The 13,760-nt window shown below is 42.8% G+C and overlaps 1 protein-coding gene across 3 annotated transcripts in view; it reads left to right on the top strand.

Moving 5' to 3' along the window:
• The first annotated feature begins 231 nt into the window (after nt 1-231).
• Nucleotides 232-13,760, top strand: part of LOC148501100 (serine/threonine-protein kinase BRSK2-like) — a 338,299-nt gene continuing 324,770 nt past the window's right edge. For all 3 annotated transcript variants that reach the window (XM_088450950.1, XM_088450951.1, XM_088450952.1), the window contains exon 1: nt 232-497. In XM_088450950.1, the coding sequence (XP_088307076.1) occupies nt 386-497 (112 nt within the window). In that variant the 5' untranslated portion in view covers nt 232-385. The remainder of the gene's footprint in view (nt 498-13,760) is intronic.

The following is a 13,760-nucleotide window of genomic DNA, read 5'->3' on the forward strand; positions in this document are numbered from 1 at the left end:
CACAGCAGCAGTAGCATCAAGATCTGATCTGCATCCAGCAGTACCCAGGACTGCGTTCCTCCTGATGATGCTGGTACCAGGAGTATAGCTTCCCCTCCACCCTCCCCCTTCCTCTCTCTCCCCATTCCCCCCTCCCCCTTGGATGCATCAGCAAAGAGGAGCACAGATCAATTTCCCCCTTCTACCCCCCCAATAACAAAAAAAAAAAAAACATAGTAAAAAAATACAAGGAAAAATAAATAGAGGGGAAATCCTAGAAGAACGGAGACAGGGGAAAGGAGAGAATACCTCTCCTGCACTGTATCTCTCTCCCCCTGTTCTTTTGTTCTAAGCCTGGGAGAAGAGGACAGGCCTTTAAAAAAACAAGGGGACAAATTCAGGAACCATGTCCAGTGGCAAGGAGGCAGGTGGAATTATTCACCCATACCAGCAACAGCAACATGCCCAGTACGTTGGACCCTATAGGCTGGAGAAAACGCTTGGCAAAGGACAGACAGGTGGGCCTTATTTCTTACTACTTCAGACTTATTTTTGCTTCTCTTTCAATGTAACAGTGGCTGGATTTAAATTATGACATGGCAATACTGTTCTCCATGATGTGTGAGAGGAGTACCAGCTGGAGACATGTTAGAGGGGAGGTAAGTATATTCTGGGGGATTTACAGATGAGCAGGGATGAGGACTAATCCCTACACTGGAATTTGCTTCTAGATGTGACAATTGCGGGGAAACCTCAGGTAGATAAATCGTGAGAGGGTCTCTTATGTGTGTCATTTCTGTAGTCAGTGCTAGTGAGGGAGCATCTGTAAATCCCCCCAGCCTATCCTGAGATGCAGGATTTCACCACTGATTATGATGCATGGATTATGTACTGAGTAGAAAAAAAATTAAAAAATATATATATATATTCTCGTTAAACTTTCACGTTACCAGTTTTCAATTAAATACAACAGATAACACTGGGTGATATTCCACTTTTGGCAACTGCATAGCACTGCCTGGGAGGCAAAGGGTCTGTTCTCAGATGTTGAGTGATGAGAAGGTTCTGTTCTATGAAGGGATAGGATCTATATGTCCTATGTGGGTTCTGTTCTGCCTGCTGTCATGTAGGTTCTATGCTCCCACTTGAAGGGTCCTGTCAGGTTCTGTTCTGTGATACGATGGTTGTATTTTGCTACAATAAATGATGTAACCTGTGCTGTCACTCACTTGCGAGCTGGATTGTTATGTTTGTGTGGGATCTTTATAGGGATGTCCCCTATAGCATGCTTGCCTTATAATGTGCTGTGACATTCACCCCACATGTGCAGGTTACAGTTGCTCCCATAAGTGCATTATACTGCAAACCATACTTTATTAGTAAGTGTGCAAATCAGTGCACAGACAAATCTTACATAAATCTATATGTTTCATATATGTAATCTGTGTTGGATTTTTTTTTGAATTTTTTTTATTGAGACATAGATGTTTTATAGTAGACTTGTTTCGCCTTCCAGGACTATATAGAGTTATGCCTTACATTTGTGTAAATTATTTTTAGCTCCTTTGCTGTATAGACGTATATATGGGTTTCTGCTCTAGGGAACTGCATTATACTGTTTAACAGTGTCTTGCTCTGGGGACCTGCAGTATATAGCAGTTCTTCCGCAGTACGGAACTCATTATATTACTTTTCTATGTAATGATCAGATATGATAGAGAGCTATTTGTGACACATATACAGTATAGTGCCTTTGCTTTAGCCTCCAGCTATGCTGACATCTCATATAATTTCTAATCATCAACACATCAGCACCTCACTAGAACACTCCCCTTTAGCCCAATGACAAGGTTTCCCATTACACAGAGAGTCCACCATTCCCCAGGGGCTGGAGTGGAATGGAATTACACTTTTCCTTGGTTGCAGGAACAGATAGAGAACCCTTTATGTGTGATACAGTATCAGTGATAAATAATCAGTGACCAAATAAATAAACAGCCTCCCACACTGATATCCACCTGATAATACCTTGCAGAGGCTGTTACGTGCAATAGTTTAGTGTATTGTTGTTGAATGACGGAGGGTAGTTTCTAGGGATGGCCCTGTATTTGTCAGGTAAAGGTTGGCATAGGTATGCATTGAATTGAATGTCTTTATAGTTTATGACTACACTCACTTGCTAGGTAAAGATGAGACTCATTCTTCTTAGAAGTAAGTGGACAGCACAAAATACAACAACTAGTGGATTAGAGTATAGTTTACTATCTAATGCAGCCAGGTGAATGCTCCAAAGATCACCACTATTCTGGCCTGAAAAAAGTTCTGGCCTTAAAAGAGATACTTAGACACTGCCACCTAAGTATCTACAGCTTTCATCAGGTGCACATATAACAAAATATAACTCATCCAATAAACAGACTTTATTTATCATTTGTCGCATTATATACAAGCATCTAGTGATAAACTTTAGGTCACCGTAGGAAGAGGCTCTGTGGATGGGATTACATAAGGTCACCACACTGTACTGTTTATGCCGAAAGGACATGTGCAGGCCTGTAGTAATAGGCACAGACGTCAGACTTTTCACTTCAATTTGCTGATGGAAAGTTATTGCTTAATGCTATCTAAGGAGACTCCAATATAACAGAACTATAGAACATGATTATCACAATCACTTCAGTGCAATACGTGTAATGTGAGGTACACACTTGGACGATGGACTACCGACCACCGACCGATTTGGCAAGTATACACATTAACCAATTGTGTTATGTCTGGCCAGAAGAACCCACTGGTGCCCAGTTTTGATGTAGTATGGGATGGTTCTTAAGGCTAACATAACGTGCGGTCTTTTGGTCGTGGGTACAGACTATAAGAAGTGTACAATATATCTGTACGTTATATCATATCTGTCGTGCATCGTTCACAGATATATTGTGTGTACACACATGCAGATGGCCTGAACGATATATCGTTTGCCAGCTGTTCAATTGATATATCGTCCAGTGTGTATCCAGCACTATGGGTTCCTCTGGCCAGACATATAATGCGGGTGATTGGCAAGTGTGTAAGCTTACCAAAATCGGTGGGTCTGTCATTCAAGTGTGTACCATACATAAGATACTGAAGGCAGCTTTTACAATCTGCACCAGGAAAAAGTTAAGAGGGCCTCAGTTAAGAGGGATTGGGTACACGATCCCAGCACTGATAATGTCAGATCCCGGCAGCGAAATCCTGACGCATGCAGGTAAGTATTCTAACCATTCTCTTAACCCACCCCTACTGCAGCCTAACCCTAACCCTAACCATCCCCTTTGACAGCCTAACCCTAACTGTCCACACGGAATCGGTATGATATCCCGGCTGCCGCATGGCCGGGAGTTCGAATCCCGGCAGCGGCAGCCCGACAAAACCACAGAGCCCGGCAGCGGAAGCCCGACAGCGCTGGAAATCCAGATAGTGGTAAGGTAAGTATCTACTAATCTAACCTAACCCCCCTAACCCTAACCCTCCTTAGGGGTTCCTAACCCTAACCTAGATGCCGGTCATTTATCCCACGGCGGGATAAAGCAGTCGGGAAGCCGGCTGCCGGGATTCCGGCAGCCGGCTTCCCGATTGTATACTGTCCACACACACCCCCACACTGCATCCTGTTAACAGTTATCTAGACACTACCACACAGATGAGCCATAGCATTGGGTATCTTCAATTCATATCATGCACAGGCCTAAATTTGTTATGACAATATTGAAATTAGATTACCAGACACTATAAAGAGACATTCACGTTGGGACGATATGCTTCGGGACATCACCATGTTGTACGGCTGTGCGTGTTAAAGTCTATTGCGATACATAATCTTCCTAAATTTTAAATTAGCAAAGATAATGAATTCACCAATATTCAATGCACTACTGACAATTAGATATTAATATTAAAATCATCTATTTTTTTTTAAGAACATACAGTACCTTTAAGCAACCCACTATACAGAATTCTTCAAGAAGAGTGTATATGCTCTGATGAGCTTACAATCTATTTTATTACCAGAGATACAGTAAGACAAAGTGACTTGCCCCAAAAATGCAGATACTGAAAGCCCATCTCGGTTTCTGAAAGAACTCGGTGTCTTTATTGCACAGGAAGCGCATTTATCCGGACGCCAGGTATTAGCTGGAAGAGGTAGATAATGAAAACCTGTAGATCTTAGCTATAGGTCTGTGAGAGGTCATCCCCTCATTTGATGAATGAAAATATCCTCTTTCATCTGTCAAATGTAGACAGTACTGATTTTCTACTTAACTCCACCTCTATTAGTGGAAGACTTGTATTGGAATCTAGCCTATGAAGATATACATACATACAAACCTGAAGCCTCACAGCGAAGGTCACTTAAAGAGACTCAATTTAGTACAATCTGCTACTAAGGTTAATTATGCCAAATTGGTGTTGGACAGGCTGATACATTTTTATGTGACCACCATAATTAGAAATCAGATTGTCCAATAGGTAGTTAGGAATCACTTATCATGATATAGCCTTGCAGTATATGAGATAAAGATTTCTGTACATATGGGTAACTTTCAAATATTCAAATATTACTTTCAGAATGTGGAATCATTCTACAAGGTATATGTGATACTAATGTACCTAAGCAGATACTTCCACTTATGCAGGTACATTTTTACTAACAAACTGACACACAATAACGAATATTCTGACATTTTATTGTTTAGATTTTACACATAATTATGTACAGTATCTGCAAATTGTTAATACGTTTGTTTGTTATTGAGCAGACCTTAACAAAATTAATTTATTATGCTATTATGTAATGTATGTTTTATTTATATCTGTATAGTTTTGTATTAAAAAAAAACGATGTCAAAAATTTATATTTGGTTCATTTTGCTCACCTCACATTCAATGTTATGACATCTACCATTAATGTCTTTAGATAGATAGATAGAAAGCAGTGGCGTAAGTAGGGTATTTGGAGCCCAGGGCAAATTTGAAAAGGGAGCCCTCCCCCCCGGTATGTGCGCGTGCCCCATGTAGTGTTCCCCCTTATGCAGTGCCCCCATTAGCAGTCCCCATAATGCAGTGCACCCAGTAGTGGTATCCCCTTATGCAGTGTCCTTTATATAGTGCCCCCAGTAGTAGTCCCCCCATACAGTGCCCTTTATATAGTGCCCCCAGCAGTAGCCCCCCCATGCAGTTTTCCCAGTAGAGTGGTCCCCCTTATGCAGGCACCCAGTAGTGATCCCCCCTATCCAGTGCCCCCTGTAGTGGTCCTTCCTATTATTTCCCCCAGTAGTGGTCCCCCCAGTGCAGTCCCCCTAGTAGGCCCCTTTTATAATGCCCCCAGTAGTAGTTCCCCCCCCAAGTAGTAGTCCCCAGTAGAGGTTCCCCCTCCCGCTTAAGTGCCCCCAGTAGTAGCCCCCCCAGTAGAGGTCCTCCCAGTAATGGTGCCCCCAGTAGTAGCCACCCCCCTCCCCCGTTGTGCCCCCACCCCCAGTAGAGGTCCCCCTAGTAGTAGCCACCCACTCCCCCAGTAGTGCAGACAGGTTTAAAAAAAAAATATATACAAATATACTTACCTGAATCCACGGTGCTGCTCCAGACCGCGACACCGCTCCCGCAGCCGCCCGCCAGTCCCCCCGGGCTGGGCCGCTCAGCATTATGGGAGAGACATCACGATGTCATGACGTCTGTCCCATTACCCACTGCAGGAGCCGGACGGAAGCCCGGCTCTTGCAGTGGGTGCTGCAGCAGTCAATGAGAGTCTATCTGACTCTCATTGGCTGCTGTTTAACACACGCATCGCCGCCAGTGCTGGGGGCGATGCGTGTGTTATGCACAGCCTGAGCCCACCTCCTGGCGCTATTGGGCAAGCCTTCAGGGGGAGGGATCGGGCTCAGCTGTGCAGCACAGGACCGGCGCTGGAAGCCTAGTGCCTGTCCTGTGTAAATGTGTAGTGCTGACCGCACTCACTGCGGTCGGCGCTACACTGGCTAACTAGGGCGGGCCGGACCGTGGCCGGCGGCGCCCCCCCCGCACCGCCGGTCCCACGGTGTCCAGGGCACAGCACACGCCCTGCTCGACCTCCCTTAGTTACGCCACTGATAGAAAGATAGATATGAGATAGATATATAGATAGATAGATAGATAGATAGATAATGAGATAGATAGATAGATAGATATCAGATGGATAGATATATACAGGTTAAATAGTTCAATAGATAGATATGAGATAGCTAGTTATGAGAGATAGATAGAAAGATATGAGATAGATAGATAGATTGATATGAGATTGATAGATAAATATGAGATAGACAGACAGATAGATAGATAGATAGATAGATAGATAGATAGATAAATAGATATAGAGATAGATAGATATGAGATAGCTAGATATGAGATAGTTATATATGAGATAGATAGACATATTACATAGATATGAGATAAATATATAAATATATATATATATATAATTATATATATATATATATGAGATAGATATTAGATAGATAAATATGAGATAAATAGATAGATATATACAATATAAATTGATAGATCAATAGATAGATATGAGATAGCTAGTTATTAGATAGATAGATAGATAGATAGATAGATAGATAGATAGATAGATAGATATGAGACAGATAGATAGATAGATAGACAGACAGACAGATAGATAGATATGAGATTCATAGATAAATATGAGATAGATAGATAGATAGATAGATAGATATGAGATAGATAGATAGATATATAGATAAATATGAGATAAATAGATATATACAAGATAAATTGATAGATCAATAGATAGATATGAGATAGCTAGTTATTAGATAGATAGATAGATAGATAGATAGATAGATATGAGACAGAGATAGATAGATAGATAGATAGATAGATAGATAGATAGATAGATAGATAGATATGAGATTCATAGATAAATATGAGATAGATAGATAGATAGATAGATAGATAGATAGATAGATAGATAGATAGATAGATAAATAGATAGATAGACAGTAGATAGGAAATGATGGCACATAAACATATAAATGAGCTATTTCTCTGTGTTATATAATGCTATATTTATTACAGATTTGTGCATTGACAATGCCTCTTAGTCACAGTGTAGTCGTAGTGGTGACATTTGTTCCTATTTCCCCCACTCTCATGTAACATCCTGCTTATATTATTGATGAAGCCAGAAAGCAAAGACAGATCCCGAGGGATCTACAGTAGCTCCATAGGTGAAGACTGGTGACCTCTATAGGTTCTCGTGACCTTGTGAACCCATACTTTACATGGCTGTGTGATGCAGTATACTTCCCATTCATACCCTATACCAATATACACTGGTCTGTACACAAAGCACTGTCCTCCCATGCCATGTGTCATAAGGTGTACTGATACCAGGTGTAAGAGTACATAAAGCGGAAAGCAGATATAAGTAATGTACCAGGATGGAAAGACTCTTTTTAAGGTGTCATGGTACATGCTGCAATGTATGGTTTACGTGTATACAATGACTGCCATTGCCAATCATCCCCTCATGGGAATCAGATGTTAATAATAGTAGCTTGAAAATGCAGTCAATAAGCATAATCTGGCCTTGTGTACAATCTAGTCCAACATCTCTAATTATACTACATGTAATCTGGACTCTCATATAGAGCCTCATTTATCAACGATTTTTATCATTCACAGCAAATTATAAAACTCCTTGTGTATGATAATGGTGCTCCAGCCAATCAGTTCCCATCTGTCATCTGTTTGAAAAATGACAATTGGGAGCTGATTGGCTGGAGCACCATTTATTTGTTGTGAGTTATAAAACTCATTGATAAGTGAGGCCCACAGAGTGCCAAAAAGCCAGTCAGTGCTTCGGTCAAGCAGACACGTCAGCACCTCATGTACCTGCAAAGTTAACTATAATTGAATGAAATATCAGCGTCTATAAAACTTTTTGTTCAATGGAAACGGAAGACAGTGACCATTCAAATAATGATCATGGTGGTTCTTCACCAATTTGAAAAGTAACTTATCAGTGTGGAAAACTATACTTTCATTGGCCAGGTATACTCTAATAACATGTCTTTATTATCACAATATAATTGTTTGCAATACTATTAAAATGTACCTATTCAGATTATAGGTATGTTCATTGTATCCATCTGTGTCATAATCTGTCCAAGCGCTGCATTCTGATTATGTTCTAAATGGCACCACAGAGCACCTGTAAAAATAAAAGAAAGCAAGTTACTACCATGGCATAAATGATATGCTTGTCACTCCTGGCCACCTTCTGTATGCAAATACAGCTGCAAACCTGATAGAACCACAGGGTGCAATATTCAGGGTAATTTGGAGGAAAATTGATGCAGAGCATTGTTTTCCATCATGTGCTCCTACCATGTTTCATTGTACTTCTCTAACTCTGCTTGATGACAATTTAAGGCGATGTTGGGGACAACAGACATTGTAATAGTATAAATGACACATGCCTGCATTGACGCAGGTTGTCACGGTGAGCGACATAGCTTTAGTGACAGTACATAGTTACACATACTGATACATTGCAAGATATTTATGGATTAGAAATAAACGGAAGCTCACAGTGAGCTTTTAGATACAATTGTGCCTATTTTGAAGCCTGCACGGATTTCATGGTTAGGTTGGGCAGACACTGGAACTACTGCCTACTATGCACCTCAGTTACACTCAGCTGGAGCAGACATGCATAGACTTCAGCAATAAGTTGTGGCTTTTATAGAGGTGGGAAAGGTTGGCTAGCTGACTGGAGCAATTTTTGGGGATTTTTATCCAAACTTTTTATTGCAGCAGTCCAAACATACATACGGGTTATGTACGGGATGCGGGCGCTCGGTCCCGGTGGTCAAAATCCAGACGCTGGTATCCCGACTAGGTTACAATACCGACGCCTAGAGGTATGTAAGCCTACCCTAGCCCCAAACCCTACCCTAACTAATCCCTGCACCCTAAACCTAACTCTCACCTAATGCCTAAATGTAAGCTTCCCTCACCAGTGCCTAACCCCTAACCCTCCCCTAGTGCTTAACCCCTAACCTTAATACTTACTGTCAGGGTGCCAGTGCTGGGATTCTGCCGCTGGTTTTCAAAGTGCGGCACCTCGACTGTCGCATAATGACTACATCCCCATACATACATATATGAGGAAATTAACTGTAGATAACAAAGAACTCAACGTCTATAAGGGTACACAGAGGCATCATACCATACAATGCACCATAGTCCATCGCAGCTAGAAAGTGGATAAAAAATGTGCTGGATCATTTGGTTTTCAAACATGGATTTGGGTGAATCAGGGGCTTATTTGATACGACTTGACATATCCAAATGTTAGTAAGTAGTCAAATGTAGAAGTGGGAGTGAGAACAGATAAGCAATAGTCTGCAGTACATGTGTGTTATTGTATATGTGATTTTATATATCTATATATATATATATCTATATATATATACTGTATATATATATATATATATATATATATATATATGTAGTCCAATGCTCTTCCTATGAAAGGTATGAGAACCCCCAGGGGTAGAACAAAACAGAGGAGGCACTCCCTTGTAGAATGAAAAAAAATTATAATAAACTTATAACATGTTGAATTGTGGTACAGAGATTTGTCAACGTTTCAAGGTCCGCAGACCTTTTCGTCAGGACTGTACATCAGGCATTACTGCATGGGTGGAGGGGCAGAACAAGTATTTTACCTATAACCACATGGCTGAGCTATGATAATCACTGTAATAATAAATAAATGCATTGTTTATAGAGAAAAAACAGAAGTATATCTAGTATAGCAGTTACACATAATTTCATTAATTAGGCACATGCAGGCTGATATGGGTTTTAAAACAAGATTACATCAGTCATGAGTGAGTGTCAGTGTATGGGGACCAGAACCTACTAACTAGAGGCGGCTGGTCTCATAACCTGTTAGTAACGGTAGCAAAGATAAGCAGCAGGATAACACTGGGTGGAATTAAGGTTATGTAAATTGTCCCACTAGAAAACACACAATACACTGGACTACAGTGTCATTTTCGGCACCTCTGTTTTAATAAATATGCGACGACGTGGGCAGCCAATGTAAGAATGGTCAATTGCACTGACCGTTCCAATTCCTACCTTTATCGATATCGTCACTTCAGAGTGGCATTGCTGCAGTCTCCTCCTCATTTATATGTCCGGGGGCCATCTTTATTTGTTTTTTTGTCAATAAAGTTCGCTGTGTTCTGAACAGCAAGTGACTGTGGCGCAGGGCTGCTGAGTTACTGCAGAAACACACATGTGCGAATGAAATACCGCAGGCACTGTTGGAAAAAAAAGAGCCGGCACCTGCGCAGTGACAGCTAAAAGACCAAACGGGCAGCCGACAGAGGGAGAGTTAAATTTACTAAAGGGGTGAATTAACGCTCTCCCTCTTCGGCACAACAAAGGCTGGATTTGCTTTACCACGATAAATGGGTGAAGCAGGACTAGACAAATGCCGATGGAAAGCCTCCAGATAATACATTTACCCCAAGGTGATAAATGTGTTACACAGTTGTTTGGTGTTGGTAGCGGATAGTCCACATGTGATACAGCTTGATCAGATCTTAGGTTTATTGAACTAGGTAGAATTACCAAGGAGCATAAGACACATGGATATAACAGGTGTACAATTAGTAGTATTGATGCAGCCTAGAGCATTATGGTATCGCTGAGCGTTGTAGTGCACTGGGTGTCAGAGTGGCAAAAACAATGGCAGATAGTAGCACTGTGCCTCTCTAATTTAGCGGTGATGATCTAGTGTACTTGCGGTCAGGGGTGTATCTAGGGATCCAAGCGCCCCTGGCAATGTAATGTACTGGCGCCCCCTTACCCCCCTTATGCAGTGCCCCCAGTAGTAATCCCCCAGTAGTACTCCCCCCTATTTTGCATTGCCCCCAGTAGTAGCCCCCTATACAGTGCCCCCAGTAGTAGCCCCCTATACAGTGCCCCCAGTAGTAATTCCCCCCTATGCTGCATTGCCCCCAGTAGTAGTTCCCCCTATACAGTGCCCACAGTAATAGTACCCAGTAGTAGCCCCCCCTATACGATGCCCCCAGTAATAGTACCCAGTAGTAGTCCCCCCTATACAGTGCCCCCAGTAATAGTACCCAGTAGTAGTCCCCCCTATACAGTGCCCCCAGTAGTAGTGCCCCCCTATACATTGCCCCCAGTAGTAGCCCCCCCTATACAGTGCCCCAGTAGTAGTCCCCTATACAGTGCCCCCAGTTGTAGACCCCCCTATACAGTGCCCCCAGTAGTGGCCACCCCCCACTTAATTGCCCCCAGTAGTGGCCACCCGTATACAGTGCTCCCAGTAGTGGCCACCCCCATAAATTGCCCCCAGTAGTGGCCACCCCAATACAGTAGCGGGCACCCCGCCATAAAGTGCCCCCAGTAGCAGACAACCCCTATTTAAGTGCCCCCCCCGTGCCAGACTTACATTCACACACACAAAGAACAAAGAAAAATGAAACTTACCTGGTCCCCGCTCCTGACGCGACTGCCGCTGTCCGAGTCCCGGCCCACTCTTCTCCTGCATGGGAGAGATGTCATGACGTATGACGTCTCTCCCATCACATGCTGCGGGGGGCGCCGGAACACGGAGCTCATGAGTGAGCTCCAGCCAGCTTCCTCCGCGGACGACGCAGCAGCTAATGAGAGTCAGGCAGACTCTCATTAGCTGGCTGCTATTGCAAACACACAGCTGCCGCTGGCGGCTGTCTGTTTGTAAACTGTGTAGGGCAGACCGCTCTCACTGCGGTCTGCCCTACATTTGTGGGGCCCGGGGGACTTGTCCACCCCTTGGCTACTGGTGGCACTGCCAGGCGGCACCCCCCCCTTTGGTCGGTACCCCTGGCGAGTGCCATCCTGGCCAATGGGTAGATACACCCCTGCTTGCGGTGCTCTGTGGGCTCTGCAGGGCTGGTATATCTGCGGGAGTCTCAGAGGTGCATCCATTTACAAGGAACACCAGGAAGGAAAGATGCCTGAACAAAGCTTACATGCTCAGTAGCGCAAGTCAGTGGTCAGACCTCCTGCTGAACTTCAGCAGGTCCTGGAGACCACTGGCTTAGTTACATGGTTGCATGGAGGGTGGAGGCAGCGCACGAGTGCTCCTCATCCAGCAAGATTAGTATGACATCTCTCAAGGGAGGCATGTTACTTACATTGTGTTGTTCCCTTTTCTATGTTGTTTGACAGATGCACGTCCTCAAATGGACTCTGAAACTCCATAATAATTTCACTTAGTGATCAGTGATCTCTTTACTGAAAGTGAGTCTGTGTGTTTATGTGTGTACTACACACAGCACACACCCACAGCACACAAGTTCCTTATTCAGTTGAATAGAGAATGCCGGACAGCTCTTCCTAAGCATTGAATTGAGTGTAAGTGTGGCATAAGTAATCTACACAATAAGCAAGAAAGTGTGTGTATGTCTATCTGTCTGTCTTTTTGCCCCTTATGTACAGCCATAGTTTTGCACCTATTTCCACCAAATTTAGCATGTGGGTGTAGTTTGACCAGGATTAGGTTTTTGACTATGTTTGAAGCTCATCGGAGCCCTTGAGGTCTACATGGTGCCCACCAAGTAGGCCGTGGAGTCTCCGATTTGAAATTTTGGTTTAAGTAAGCTTGCTCAGGATGTTTTCCGGTACCTACTGCACTGATCTGAAGGCACAGGCTGAAATTTACCAGTGGAGAAGGGGGGGGGCAGGAAGAGCAGTGAGTCGGAGGATCAACTGTCACACTGCACCTGCACTGACAGTTACTAATTCCTCCAAGCACATTACCATATGCCATGGTCCCCAGTGTTGGTCTGTAATGTAAAAAATTAGGGCTGCAGATGTACCTCGAGGTCCTTTATTCAACCCGGACAACCCAACTAGTTAAAAATTTAAGATAGTTCATAGTATGGTGTAAATGTCTTACAGAGATTCAGCAAAACCTTGATTGGTAGCTTTTGAATTCTGGTTTCATTTAAAACTGTGAAATTATACGCAGTTTGGTCCACATTTCAGGAAAACACATTGTTGGCATGTTTATTGTGAGTTATTACTAAACTTACAATGGGGCAATATGTATTTATTGAACAGCATAGCAATATTTTGTAATCTCGCAGACATAAATACCGTTTTATTAATAATATCCAAAATACACAATTTTGTTCAGCTTTTCGAACCCATGTTATTAGGGAAGTTACATGAGCGGAACAATGCTGTGTTTTTCAGCTAAAGAAATACAGCGTGACAGGAATCCGGAACGTACATACAATGGAATAGGCAACCGGAAAAATTTATGTGTTTGTCTTTTTATGAAAAGCTCGGGCATTTTCTATCTTGTGTATCACCATCCTTTAATTAATCACTACACACAAAGAAATTGTAACATTACCAACTACAAGGCATGAGCCAAATTATTATGGAAAGCATCCGACTGGAACCAGCCAGCGGATCATAACCGCAGTGGTGAGCATGTCCCAGGTCCTGCAGCCGCTCTGCTAGCAGGGTAGGTCTGGCCGTTTCCTTGTGTTCATCTCAATCTTACGGCTAGCCTGATCTTCTAGTTCCACTCCCTGGCTTCCTATATACTGTAGGTCAAGTCGTGGTACTTCCACTTGTTTATTATTCTGGGCGGGAAAAAAAAATTGTGACTGTATGGGTAATTCGGGCAGAGCTCTGAG

Source organism: Taudactylus pleione, unplaced genomic scaffold (genome assembly GCF_031769625.1).
Source record: "Taudactylus pleione unplaced genomic scaffold, aTauple2 ptg000535l, whole genome shotgun sequence".
NCBI classification, from domain to species: Eukaryota; Metazoa; Chordata; class Amphibia; order Anura; family Myobatrachidae; genus Taudactylus; species Taudactylus pleione.